Source organism: Periplaneta americana, chromosome 17, assembly GCF_040183065.1.
Source record: "Periplaneta americana isolate PAMFEO1 chromosome 17, P.americana_PAMFEO1_priV1, whole genome shotgun sequence".
Classification (NCBI taxonomy): Eukaryota; Metazoa; Arthropoda; class Insecta; order Blattodea; family Blattidae; genus Periplaneta; species Periplaneta americana.
In genome coordinates, this window is record NC_091133.1 from 27,229,842 (window position 1) to 27,244,744 (window position 14,903).

Genomic DNA, 14,903 nt, shown 5'->3' on the forward strand with positions numbered 1-14,903 from the left:
AAGAACTCCTTAAATGCCAGCCTCATGATACAACAATAATTTTTTTCTTAATTATCTCATCCACTATTTACAAATGTATACTTAAAAGTGTAATATAGCATGTCTATAAAATATTTTACACCATTTACGAATTTCTTCTGTATTTGTAAAGTTTTTCCAGAGTTTTAAATGTCAGCCTCCTGCAATATATATATAGGAATATTTTTGCTGCCCAGGTTGTTAATACTGAAGCAGATGTACAATTGGAGGGAAATATCAAACACGAACGTGAGATTCATCTTCTTTGGAGCTTACAAACAGAAAAAAAAAAAACAGGCATTTCTCACCATCACTTCTAAGACATAATATATAAAATTCTGAAATAGACACTGAAATTATCATATAGTAGACTGATACCTAAACCATTTTCATAATCTAAAAATTACATTCATGGCCTAACAATAAAATACAATAGAGCAAAATGTCAACCTCCTGGGTCATAACAACAATCTCCTGGCTTTTTTATACCAGGAGGTTGACAATCAGACACTTTATGAAATATAGGACAAAAAGATTAGAAAGACGAATTGAATTTCATTACTTATTATGTGCAACTGTTATAACTATTGCAGGAAAAATATTGACAAAACCTAGTAACCAAATCATTAGTGCTTATCTGATGTTAAGGTTCCTGTAACTCTAAAAGCCCAGTTCTGAGGATAGCCTACAACAGGCTGAAACTAGTCAACAAGGTAACCTAATTTTAACAAGTCCAAGAAATGTAGTATATTATTCCGAAGTGATGTAGTGTTGAAAGTTGTGTAATCAAGATGTATATGTCTAAATAAAGTCATTATTTCAATGTAAGCACAGATTTCTTATAGCTTATATTTCTGAATTCTTCTCTCTGATACATTTTTAACAGTACCGTAATACAGTAATATATATAAATTACATCTGAAAACAAATTCCAATATATACAAAAGAGGAGTATTTTTTAAGAAGACCTAACGTGTAATAGTAATCTTGTTTAATTTAGTTTTAAAACAAAAAAAGAAATGCAACACAAAAACTAGACATCTGACCTGGGGTAATTTTAATTTGTTTTTGTAACATTGGTTCTATGATTACGAAGGTGGTTCTTGAGGTATCGTTCCTGGGCAAATTTTTTACCACATACTGTACAGTGGAATGTCTCAGTGTTTGTGTGTATCAATTCGTGGTTTTTTAATTCATGTGTTGTTCGAAAACATTTTCCACAGAATTGACAAGCATAAGGTTTCTCCCCTGTATGTATCATTATATGTGATTTTAAGCTTGGGCGTGTTTTAAATTGCTTATCACAATGCGGACACTGGTAATCACCAATAGCTTTGTGAAATCTACTATGCATTTTAAGGCAAGCTTTTGTTTTGTATGTTTTTCCACATACATGACACATGAAAGCACGCTCATCAAAGTGTATAAATCTGTGTTCAGATCTAGCACTACTACTAGAAAATTTCTTTCCACAAACATCACATGGATATTTCTTGATGCCTTCATGCACATCATTCACATGACGATTTAATAATGTTTGAATACGAAATCTTTTCCCACACTGAGGGCAAGGATATGGTTTTTCACCTGTATGTATCCGAATATGTCGAACGTAGTTGTATCTTGTTATAATGTGTTGCTTACAGTAAGTGCAGCGGTATAACGTTTTACCATTGATTTCAACCTTTGCACAAGACAATTCTTCTTCACTGAGTGGTATCAAATTGTACTTAGAGAACTCCTCATAGGCTTTTTTGCGTTTTATTTGAACTTTTTTACTGTTATCTTCTTCTATACAATCCTTGGAATTATGCAATTTTTTATGACGCTTTACATCATATTTTCTTGTGTATGATTTTCCACAAATGTCACAAGGGAATCTCTCTTGGGAGTCCTGTTTTTCACCACTAACCACATTTTCCAACTTATGACATTCAAGTAAATTTAATGTTTCAGACTGATACTCATTCCACTGTTCTTTCTTATCAGCTGCATCAACTGTCTCACACTTCAATCTCTTAGATGTATTTTGGGATGTAAAAGTACTTTGCAACTTCTGAGAACCATGCACAATTTTCATGTGTCGTTTTAAGTCATAGTTTCTTGAGAGCAATCGACCACAATATTTGCACTGACAGCCCACTTTCTGTATCTTGTCTGTAGACATTTTTACCAACATATGATTTTTCTTATGTTCCCTCAAACTTCCCCTAGACTTGAAAGTTTTTGGACATTCGCTACATACATATATTCTATCAGGCTCATGAACATCCATGTGTCTTTTCATGTCAAAATGCCTTGTAAATATTTTTCCACACATGTCACATGTAAAGTATTTTTTAGAAGTAGCAGCTAAATGTTGCTCGCATTTTTTTTTAGTTCTTGTAACTACTCCACAACTGCCTGCTTCTTTAGCACTACCTACACATTCTGACCACAAACTTATGGAACTACTTTCTTTCAGTTCTTTATGTCCTCTCATGTGCTCAGAAAACAGTCCTTCACATTGAAATGTTTCTTTACATTCTACACAATGTAACTTGCTGCTTGAATGAACAGACGAAACATGAATAGCTAATTCAATTTTTTTAGAAAAGCACACACCACAATAAAAGCACACAATGTTGTACTTCTGCACATTTTCATCATGATTTTTCATATGGTCCAGAAAATCATCTTTCAATAAAAAAACTTTATCACAGAGTCTACAATTTAAATCACACTCTGTTGGTACAGTTAAATGGTGCACTTCCAAATCACATTTTTGTGGGAAAGATAACCCACAAAAACAACATTCTGCTTCATGAGTAACCTGTGAATCATCTTCAGTCTTAATACCAACAAAAGGAGAATTTCTGGCAATATATCTATCTTCATCCATATGCTTTATCCTTGAGGAGCTTGGAGCATGTTGTATTGTGGATGGTGATGGAGAAAGTTGACACCTGTAAGATAAATTGTGCAGTCATTACTTCAACTGCTGTCACTATTCCATTATTGTCTGGTGCAGCTAATTCATCACTGTGATCCTTAGAACCACTGTTGAAGATATAAAGTCCATTAAAATTACTTTTCTGCATACAGTTTAAAACAATGGTGAGAAATTATCATTCTTCAAAAGCAATAAATTAAAAAGATTATACAAAAACATAGTACTACAGAGTTTTCCACTGTGACTTTTTAAAGGGTATAATTACACATGTTATGATAGTTCATGGGACTAAAGTAAATATTTGGTATTAACAATCAAAACCCTGTTTATGCACTTTTGTACCATAAATGCCATATTAGGCTACAGTATTAGTGTAATTATAATCTTAAAGCTACTTTTTTAATTAATGGCAGGTACTTGACTATTTTTTCATTCACCCATATGAAGCCAGTTGTGTAGACCAAATTATCAACAGAGTCATTGCTCAGGGTGCGCCATAAGAGTCTGGTCTACACTACACCCATGATGAGATGAAATGATGGAATTTGTTGGGATGCCACAAGAGCTCCTAAAAAAAAAACCCCTGTGTTACCTGTATCATGGGCTTGCTCAACACAGGTTACAAATTGGATCTATGCCGGGGATCGAACCCAGGTCCACAGGATTATAAGTCCAGCACTCTAGCCACTAGAACACCATGATAACTTAAAACTATTTACAGAAATACATATGTATATTACATCTACTTTGTATTTATATTTACAAAACTTTTCTGCTTATCAGTGTCGAAGCTGAAGTAATCTGGAAACCTAAGAATATCAGAAGTATTCTGAATAAAAACTGTAGTTACATTTTCCACTTTTCCCACCATTTTTTTTAAACTGATAAAGAAAATCTGAAGTTTTTGGTCTTTCTAACTACAGGTACTATTGTGAGCAAGATTATAGCTAGACTGGAGAGAGTAGGAGTCTGCTGTCTCAATCGCACATCAACATGCATGTTGCTTTCCCCAAGTGCTTAGTGTAGCCTAGACACTTAAAACACTATAATAGAAACTACTGTCTTACAGTGTGAATTGTAGAGATTTGGGCTGCCAGTTTTGTTTTTATATTATTGTTCGATGCCTCAACATCAAAATAAAGTTCACTTGGGTGAATCCTATTCATATCCCTTATCAAGATTCTACATGACTGAGAAACATCTTTATAAACAAACCATTCTCCAAAAATTTTACTTCGAATTCATGAGAGAATAGAAAGTTTTTGCCATAATGTGTTTCTTGTTATCATAAACTATGTCAAGTGACCAAATACGGTTAAGTACAATAGCGAGATTTGCCATAGCTTTTGTCCAGGCATCTGTTACCGAATACGAAAAAGACAAGGAAAATGGAAGAAACAAATTTCGCATTTTATGAGGAATTAAAAACTACACTAATATACTTAACATATTTTTTAAACAAAAAATTACTTATTTCGACAGTCTTTGGTAACATTTCACATTTATCGTAACTGTGAAAATTTACCAACTCTAATAATTAATGCATATTTATTCATATGTCACATTTCATTCTTTTAGTGTTCTGCCCAAGGGCAAACCTTTCACTGCAAACCCAGCTTTCTCCAGCCTTTCCTATTTTCTGTCTTCCTCTTTGTTTCCTCGTATGAACCATATATCTTAATATCGTCCATCATCTGATATCTTCTTCTACCCCGAACTCTTCTCTCGTTCACCATTCCTTCCAGAGCATTCTTCAGTAGGAAGTTTTTTCTCAGCCAGTGACCCAACCAATTCCTTTTCCTCTTCCTGATCAGTTTCAGCATCATTCTTTCTCCACCCACTCTTTCCAACACAGCTTCATGTCTATTCTATCTGTCCACTTCACACGTTCCATTCTTCTCCATATCCACATTTCAAATGTTTCTATTCGCTTCTCTTCACTTCGTCGTAATGTCAATGTTTCTGTCCCATACAATGCCACACTCCATACACTAGTTTCACTAGTCCCTTCCTTATTAAACCAAATGTACAGGGCTTTCATTTCAAAACTTCCCAGTCTAAATAACTATTTAAATTGAATTCAATTTAAACAAAAAAACACGTCAACTTAGATGTTGGGGGGGGGGGGGGGAGTCTGAAACCAGGCGTAATTGCATTTTAGATTTCACCCCCACCTCCCAGCTACCCCCACTTTGAAATTTCAAATGGCACCCCTATATTTTTATACTTAAATATGAAAGAGCATTCAATTGTTTATACACTTCATTTATATAGCAGTGGTTTTCAATCTTTTTCAGTGACACTACTATTTTTAATTTAGGACATTAGCTGTACTACTAACCAAATTTATAATGACAAATCATCGTTTCTCTCCCAGAGTCATAATAAAAGTTTCTATGGTTCAATACCAGTAAATTATTGCTTTATTTAGGTGTGTTTAATTAATGAAGTTACTATTTGAATTTATTTAATGGAGTGTTCCATGAAATATACACAAAACAGCTATATATATTTGTATTTTATGATAATTTATATTTTTCTTTCACACTTTAAGTACCACCCAGCAGTGGTACGCATATTATAGGTTGAGAATCACTGTACTATAGCATTCATACTTGATCCTTTGGGATTGATAAGCCTTATATTTATCTCATTTAAGATGCTCATGCAGTATTTGTGGTGGCACAGTTGCAGTGTATGATCCTCTACTTGAAAAACTGCTAAATCAATAAAAAAAGTGTTGTCATTTAGTCAACTGACCGAAAACAGGTCTGAACCTTACAAGTGACACCAACAAAGCATCACTCATTAGGCAACTAAACCAGGAAATTATGGGGGTAGGATGGCCAGTTCCTTTCCTCCTTAAAAAGTGTTACACTCACAATTATTTGGCTAAAAGAATATTGATATTAAGAGAGATTGATTAGAATTTCTGCAATTAAAGGATATACAATTGCATGCCTACCTTTTCCTAAACAAGTGATGTGTGATTTACTTGCAGTCATTAATGACAATGAAATGTCTAATTGCTCTGTGCTACATCTAGGGTAGCACCTTTAAGAAAATCATCTATCGTAGACTGGAATTATGTGGTGCTATTCTTATGGCAAGTCTAGTGTAAGAAACATTGAAAATCTTACATCTGACTATTTCTACATTTCATTTTTTTGGGCTGACTCCATGGTAATATTGACTTGGTTGAGTTCACTATCATCAAGATGAACTCCTTTTATTGCTCATTATACGGCTGAGATACAAACTTCGAGTAATGTACAACAATGGAAGCACATTCCTTAAATCATGAATCCATCTCACATGATCTCTACAGGAGCAATTACACAAATGCTTCAACGTGCAACATTATGGTGGTAAGGTGCACCATATTTTAAAGAGCACTCTACCATACGTTCAGGAAATGTTCAGAAGATAACACAAATTGATATATCTGCAAAGGTCAAGAGAACTATCGTGACATATAATGATGACTCTTAATGTAGTCCTGTATAAATTCTCTAAAATTAAGTTGGTTAATGTAATGGCTTACGTCCTACAATTCATTCGTAACATACGATCTGCCTGCAAAAAATTATTGAAGTATTATATATGCAAAGAATTAAAATCACCATTACAGACATAGAGACAGACGCAAGAGAAAGCATATCATAAGGAGCTAAAAGATTTATATAACAAAAGACCTATTACAAATGGCTTTTAGAGAACCTGGAGGTTCATTGCTGCCCTCTCAATAAGCCCACCATCGGTCTCTATCCTCAGCAAGATTAATCCAGTTCCTAGCATCATATCCCAACTACCTCAATCCATTTTAATATCATCCTCCCACCTACGTCTTGGCCCCCAAAAGGTTTTTTTTTTTTCCTCCAGCTTCCTAACTAACACTTTCTATGCATTTCTGGATTTGCCCATACATGCTACATGCCCTGCCTATCTCAAATGTCTGGATTTAATGTTCCTAATTATGCTAGTTAAAGACTACAATGCGTGCAGTTCTGCATTGTGTAACTTTCTCCATTCTCCTGTAACTTCATCCCTCTAAGCCCCAAATATTTTCCTAAACACCTTATTCTCAAACACCCTTAACCTCTGTTCCTCTCTCAAAATGAGAGTTAAAGTTTTACAACCATACAGAACCACCAGTAACATAACTATAGCTTTTTTGAGTGCAGACTGGATGACAAAAGCTTCTCAACCGAATAATAACAGGCGTATCCATATTTATTCTGCATTTAATTTCCTCTCGAGTATCATTTATATTTGTTACTGTTGTTCCAAGATTTTTTAATTTTTCCACCTCTTCAAAGGATAAATTTCAAATTAACAAAAATACTTATACAAAGGAACAGTAATAACTTACTTTAAGTCTTCATTCATCCGCAAGTGAAGATAGTCTGTTAAGAGTAAGTCAAAGATTGATTGCCGAGCTATGAAGTAAACCATCAAATAATTCAATTTTACCTCCCAAATATCATACTTTAACATTTCTGGCTACTGCATGGGGATCCTCAGCTCATAATAGCTACAATATGTCTACAATACTGTCCACACCTCTGGAGTAATGGTCAGTGCATCTGGCCGCGAAACCAGGTGGCCTGGGTTCGAATCCCAGTTGGGCCAAGTTACCTGGTTGAGGTTTTTTCCAGGGTTTTCCCTCAACCCAATACGAGCAAATGTTGGGTAACTTTCGGTGCTGGACCCCGGATTCATTTCACCGTCATTATCACCTTCATCTCAATCAGACGCTAAATAACCTGAAATGTTGATACAGCGTCGTAAAATAACCTAATAAAATAAATAAAAATCTACAATACTGAGTACCAGAATACAAGAAGCAATAGACCAACAATATACAAATATGTCAAGTGCTTTCACTCAAGAGAGATTTACAATAGATCAACTCATGGGACAACTCCCACAACAGTGTGTGCCACCTTCACTTACATTTAGTATAAAACGTGTGTAGACTATTCTGATCCAATCATGATATATAGATCACACAGAAGCAAATCTATGCAGAATTGCTATGTGACACTGTTCATATGTTTGACCACTAAAGCAATGCACTTAGAACTTGTAACATTTAATATCCAGTGCTTCCCTTAGAAGATTCACTTAAAGAAGTCGTAAATGTTTAAATGTGTACTCCAACAATGGAATTAATTTCACTGGTACAAACCGAGAGTTGCAAAAGCTCTATAAGATTTGGGGATCTATATCATTTCAAGACATGGGAGTCAAACATTAAATCTACGAACCAAAACATGTGCAGGTAGCTGGTATGGGCACATTTAACTATGAAGATTTGTACACAGTCCTGGTTTAAAATGAAGCATGCCTGAATTTAAGACATATAACAGTTCTGTCTGGCAACCTTACAGATACTTTACATTTGACTCCTGGCCACTTCGTTCTTGGTGCATTCCTTGTAAGCCTAAATCAACCTGAACTTTTAGATACTCCTATAAACTGTCTAAATGGGAGTATCTTCAACAACTATTGTATATGTCTTCGGTCAGTATACTGTAATTACGTTTAGATTAAATATTTGAACATCACATACTAATTACCTGCCAACTTCAACTCTCTAACGTTTATCCCCATAAGATTTCTCATTTATATTCCCCAACATTCATCCCAGCTTGTTGAAACAAATTTTCTCAAGTCACCACTGTTGTCGAAAAATCGTAGACAAGATTTGTGGAGCCTCTCAATACAGGGAATTAACTTCTAAACTGGATTCCACCTCTCAGAAGTTCTCCTCTACCAATATTCCTCTACAGTTCAGAAAGTTGCCATTGTTAACAAAAACATGAAATTAGAATTACAAGTGCAGAAAAGAGGTATCTATAGAAATGTATAGGAAAAACTAAATGGGACAGAATAAGAATTAGCCATTTAAGACAGATCTAAACCAAGAATTGGTAATAAAAACAATACATACATGGTTATGTCAAGTAAACAGAATGGATAACAAAAGGAAACCAAAATAAACTTTTGAGGATAAGAGCAGAACGAAACAGAAAAGGAAGATCTACAATAGAATGGAAATGGTATTTTGAAAAATTTGTAAACAAAGGGGGAAAGACCTTACAGGAGACAAAAAGACTAATACAGAATAGGGTAAAATACAGTAAATGGCATACAACTGGCTAAGGGAATCTGACACCTAAAAAGGCATAAGGAAAAGCTAAAGAAAAAGTAGTTTATTTAATCCGATGACAAAAACAACAGCAACCTTCCAAACATAACAATAACATAACATAACATATGAACTCGAATGACAAATGTATCACAATGTGTCTTCTTTTCTCTCTAATTGCCTTGCCATAGTAGTTGTTCATTTTTCTTTTTGTGAATGAGGGATATATTCGGATAAATTGTGTTCCATTCTTCCTTCAAACTTTTTTCAATTCTTTGCTTCCACCGACTGTTCTTATTCCCTTATGAAGTTTCACCCTAAGTACTTTTATAGAACTGTGGTCAGGGGTTTGGCCTGGTGCAATTACAGCTTCACAATGTACACCTTGTACTTCGGGGTATTATCTTTAAAAAAATTGAAGATTTCACATAACCTCAATTTTTTCGGCACTCTTGTTACAGTTTATTTTAACAATCCTCAGATAATCTTTTTCCTTCATGTTGCTCATCTGCCTTTATTTTGTATCACTCTTTCAACAGTTATGAAATGCATTTCTTTGACAATGTTCTAAATTTTCGGCTGTAAAATTTTCTGACAGTCATTTTTCTTTTCTGTGGTTCATATTGGCTCACAGATACAATTCTGTCTTACTTTTAAAATAGGGTTCCCAGAAACACCAGAAAAAAAAATACGGGACACTTAACACTGATTTAAAAAAAATGAGCTTTGGTGTATATTTCTACCATGCTTTCCCATGTTGTCTTTGAAGTGATTAAAACAATACAATGAATCAAACTGATTATGGGATCTTGCAGGTGTGAAAACCTGGAATTTCACATGTTTGTATAATAACTCTAGTGTAGTAAAATTTCAGTCCATTATCTTTGTAACAAAGCCGAATCGACCCATGGTGTATATAAACTCTTTTGCATAGAATGACCATTTGAAAATGTTAGCAAAGTGTGTTGGTTTCATGATGGAACATTCTGTATAGAATGAGAGATGCTTGACAGTGACATAAAATAGAAATTTGAATATAATGCTATGATTAGATGGCACGTGAATGACATCACAATTAATGTTGCCTTCAATGTTGCCAATGTACCCTATCACCACGGCATGGCGCGTCCTCAGGTTGCGGATAGAGGAGACGGCCTCCAGATATGGAGGGTAGCTGCGAATATATTGAATAAGCAGTCGTGGACAGCCGATAAGGGGTGGTCCTCCAGCTTGGGGGTTGGGCGAAGGGCTAACAACCCATCACCGTAAAAAACAGCTTGTTACGTATCCCTATAATAAGCCTCGGAATAGGACTGATTCTCTGGCACGACCACAGCAAAGGAATAAGGATTTGAGATTTGGCACTTGGAACGTAACTAGTCTTTATAGAACAGGAGGGGTAACATTAGTAGCAAAAGAACTAGCTAGATATAGAATAGACTTCGTAGGAGTACAAGAGGTTAGGTTAGATGGGAATGGCATATCACAAATAGGAGATTACTTGTTGTATTATGGGGAAGGAAACAATAATCACCAATTAGGAACAGGATTCTTTGTTCATAAAAGAATAAAATCAGCAGTAAAAAAGGTCGAATTTATCAGTGACAGGTTATCATATTTAGTACTTAAGGGTAGATGGTGCGACATCATAGTTATAAATGCTCACGCCCCTACAGAAGAGAAAGACGACCATATAAAAGATAGCTTCTATGAGGAATTGGAACATACTTTTGATCAGTTCCCTAGATATCACATGAAAATTTTATTGGGGGATTTCAATGCTAAAGTAGGACGGGAGGATATTTTTAGACCAACTATTGGAAAAGAGAGCCTACACGCAATTAGTAGTGACAATGGAGTTAGATTAGTCAACTTTGCCACATCGAAAAACTTAATTGTCAAAAGTACAACATTCCCCCATAAGGATATACATAAATATACTTGGACTTCTCCAGATGGATTGACACACAACCAAATAGATCACATCTTGATAGATAAACGGAGACATACTAGTATAGTAGATATTCGAACTTTCAGGGGTGCAGACTGTAATTCTGACCATTATTTGGTGATTGGAGAATTAAGAGAAAGATTATCAGTAGCCAAGCGAGTAGAGCAACAAGTTAATATTACTAAATTCAATATTTTGAAATTAAAGGAAGAGGAAGCTAAGCAAAATTATCAGGTCGAAATTTCGAATAGGTTTGCCACTTTAGAAAGTTCCGACGAAGTTGAGAAAGAATTAGATGTTAATAGCGTGTGGGAAAATATCAGAGATAGTATCAAAATTACAGCTGAGCAGAGCATAGGTTATTATGAAACTAAGAAAAAGAAACCGTGGTTTGATGAAGATTGTTGCATCGTAGTAGAAAGAAGGAAACAGGCAAAATTGAAATTCTTACAGGATCCAGTTGAGGAGAATAGAGATAATTATTTCAATGAAAGACGGGAAGCAAGTCGTACACTTAGGAATAAAAAGAGAGGTTACTTGAAGGAAAAACTGAATGAGGTAGAAACAAATAGTAAGAATAAAAACATTCGAGATTTATATAAGGGTATAAAGGAATTTAAGAACGGATATCAGCCAAGGGTAAACGTGATCAAGGATGAGAATGGTGACTTGCTTGCAGACTCTCCATCAATCCTAAACAGATGGAAAAACTATTTTGCGCAACTACTAAATGTACATAGGCCAAATAGAAATGATCGGGACGAAATTGAAATACAAACTGCTGAGCCATTTATACCCGAACCCACGCTTTCAGAAGTCGAAATTGCGATAGAAAATCTGAAAAAGTACAAGTCTCCAGGTATCGATCAAATTCCAGCAGAATTAATACAAGAGGGTGGGAGTGCATTATATAGCGAAATTTATAAACTTGTACTTGCTATTTGGGAAAAGGAAATTGTACCAGAACAATGGAAGGAGTCCATAATTGTACCTATTTTTAAAAAGGGGGACAAAACCAACTGTGGTAACTTTCGAGGAATATCACTTTTGTTGATGTCGTACAAAATTTTGTCCAATATTCTTTTGAGAAGATTAACTCCGTACGTAGATGAAATTATTGGGGATCATCAGTGCGGTTTTCGGCGTAATAGATCGACTATTGATCAGATTTTTTGTATTCGACAGATAATGGAGAAAAAATGGGAGTATAAGGGTACAGTACATCAGTTATTCATAGATTTCAAAAAGGCTTATGACTCGGTTAATAGGGAAGTATTATATGATATTCTTATTGAATTTGGTATTCCCAAGAAACTAGTTCGATTAATTAAAATGTGTCTCAGTGAAACATATAGCAGAGTCCGTATAGGTCAGTTTCTATCTGATGCTTTTCCAATTCACTGCGGGCTAAAGCAGGGAGATGCACTATCACCTTTACTTTTTAACTTCGCGCTAGAATATGCCATTAGGAAAGTTCAGGATAACAGGCAGGGTTTGGAATTGAACGGGTTACATCAGCTTCTTGTCTATGCGGATGACGTGAATATGTTAGGAGAAAATACACAAACGATTAGGGAAAACACGGAAATTTTACTTGAAGCAAGTAGAGCGATCGGTTTGGAAGTAAATCCCGAAAAGACAAAGTATATGATTATGTCTCGTGACCAGAATATTGTACGAAATGGAAATATAAAAATTGGAGATTTATCCTTCGAAGAGGTGGAAAAATTCAAATATCTTGGAGCAACAGTAACAAATATAAATGACACTCGGGAGGAAATTAAACGCAGAATAAATATGGGAAATGCGTGTTATTATTCGGTTGAGAAGCTCTTATCATCCAGTCTGCTGTCGAAAAATCTGAAAGTTAGAATTTATAAAACAGTTATATTACCGGTTCTTCTGTATGGTTGTGAAACTTGGACTCTCACTCTGAGAGAGGAACATAGGTTCAGGGTGTTTGAGAATAAGGTGCTAAGGAAAATATTTGGGGCTAAGCGGGATGAAGTTACAGGAGAATGGAGAAAGTTACACAACACAGAACTGCACGCATTGTATTCTTCACCTGACATAATTAGGAACATTAAATCCAGACGTTTGAGATGGGCAGGGCATGTAGCACGTATGGGCGAATCCAGAAATGCATATAGAGTGTTAGTTGGGAGACCGGAGGGAAAAAGACCTTTAGGGAGGCCGAGACGTAGATGGGAGGATAATATTAAAATGGATTTGAGGGAGGTGGGATATGATGATAGAGACTGGATTAATCTTGCACAGGATAGGGACCGCTGGCGGGCTTATGTGAGGGCGGCAATGAACCTTCGGGTTCCTTAAAAGCCATTTGTAAGTAAGTAAGTAGCATATTTTAATATTGCCTACAGTAACGGAGACATATTTGTAATAAAATTACAGTTGTTTTGTTTTTTTAGTCACTAATTTTTAAATATGGGACAAAAACATGTCCCAAAGACCTCTTTTGGGACAATGGGACACATTGCGCCAAAAAAAAAAAAAAAAAAAAAAAAAAGATGTTGTTTTCTAATGCCAGGCGTTTGACAATAAAGTCATTTGACCTCTTGCACTCCAATATTTTTCAAAGATATTATCATGGCCAGCCACTGAAGCACAGATTTTGAGGTGTTCCGAATCTATTTCTTGGTTTAAGTTGCACAATGGGCAGTTAGGGGACTGATATATTCCATACCCATATTTTATGGGATACCTATGTAGGAACCCTACTTTAAAATCACCTTATGTCCTAAAATTCTCCTTATAATATTAATGATTATAAAAAGTCTCTGTAAAAATGCTCCTTTGAATGATGAAGAACAAATGAGTTTCATTCTCCATCAGACCATCACCATCTGTACTCAACACAACTGAGCACCTGAATTGAAAAAGGTTAACTAAGACAGTTTACTCCACTCTTCCTGCTATACGCTATTGGTCAAGTAAAATGTCCCACACAAAGAAGGGACCTAATATTTAAGACATATTCTTACAATTTTGGAATATTATGTTGTTCATAAGTGCCAGAAAAAATTTAAAAAAGAATGGGAGACTCAACCCAGGAAATGGTCTTGAGTTGACCACCTCACTGAAATGAATGATGTAACTCTTACATTTTCCCGGTCAGAGTTGACCACCTCACAGTGTAGTGTTTTTTGTTTCGTAGGAAGGGGTGTTTGGGAATGTTGAGAACCTTTCATATCTATTATTGCCAACATTTTAAATATAACTAAGTCGAAGCCAATGCAATTTTATTATTGTTATATCATATCAGTATTACAAGATATTTAGAAAATATAAATATAAGGAACTGCTAATAGATAATTAACGGTCTATATTTAATTAATGCAATATCTATGAAAGTCAATGGCAAACTTGAAATAGCTTTCTTGTCATTAAATTGAGGGGGATCAAATCGCACTCGCAGTAGAATACTGTCATATGTCGAAAATCATATATTACTTTCGTAAATTGGCACCTATTTATTAAAATATTTTTACAGCAGTATTTTACAAGGAAATAGCATATCTTCACAAATCACAATTTTCGAGTCACAACACTGTTCTACTGAAAGTACAAAAATCTGCATTTAACTACTATAACATGATCAGCAATTGCATACCCTTCTTCTTGATTAAATACAGGCTGTCTTCCATGCTTTTCACTAATGTCATCTCCTAGTGTCGTCCTATGAATCCCATACTTTTTTTTGCGGCATTGCTTATTAATAATTTTTGTGATCCTATTTCTTCAATTGCTTTATTAAAATTCACATATATGTCCGATATCGTAAGTATGTGTTAATCCGTGTCAAGCAACAATACTTGCTGTATGATGTC

General features: G+C 35.1%; 1 protein-coding gene across 15 annotated transcripts in view; it reads right to left on the reverse strand.

Annotated features, from left to right (window-relative positions):
- Positions 1 to 14,903, reverse strand: part of LOC138693202 (retinol dehydrogenase 13-like) — a 544,367-nt gene that overhangs the window by 299,867 nt on the left and 229,597 nt on the right. Inside the window, exon 6 of one of the 15 annotated variants that reach the window (XM_069816950.1) lies at positions 936 to 2,963. The exons of the other annotated variants lie outside the window; for them this stretch is intronic. Coding sequence (XP_069673051.1) covers positions 1,076 to 2,963 — 1,888 coding nt within the window. The 3' untranslated portion in view covers positions 936 to 1,075. Of the gene's footprint in view, positions 1 to 935; positions 2,964 to 14,903 lie in introns of those variants that run through there. 15 annotated transcript variants of the gene reach the window in all.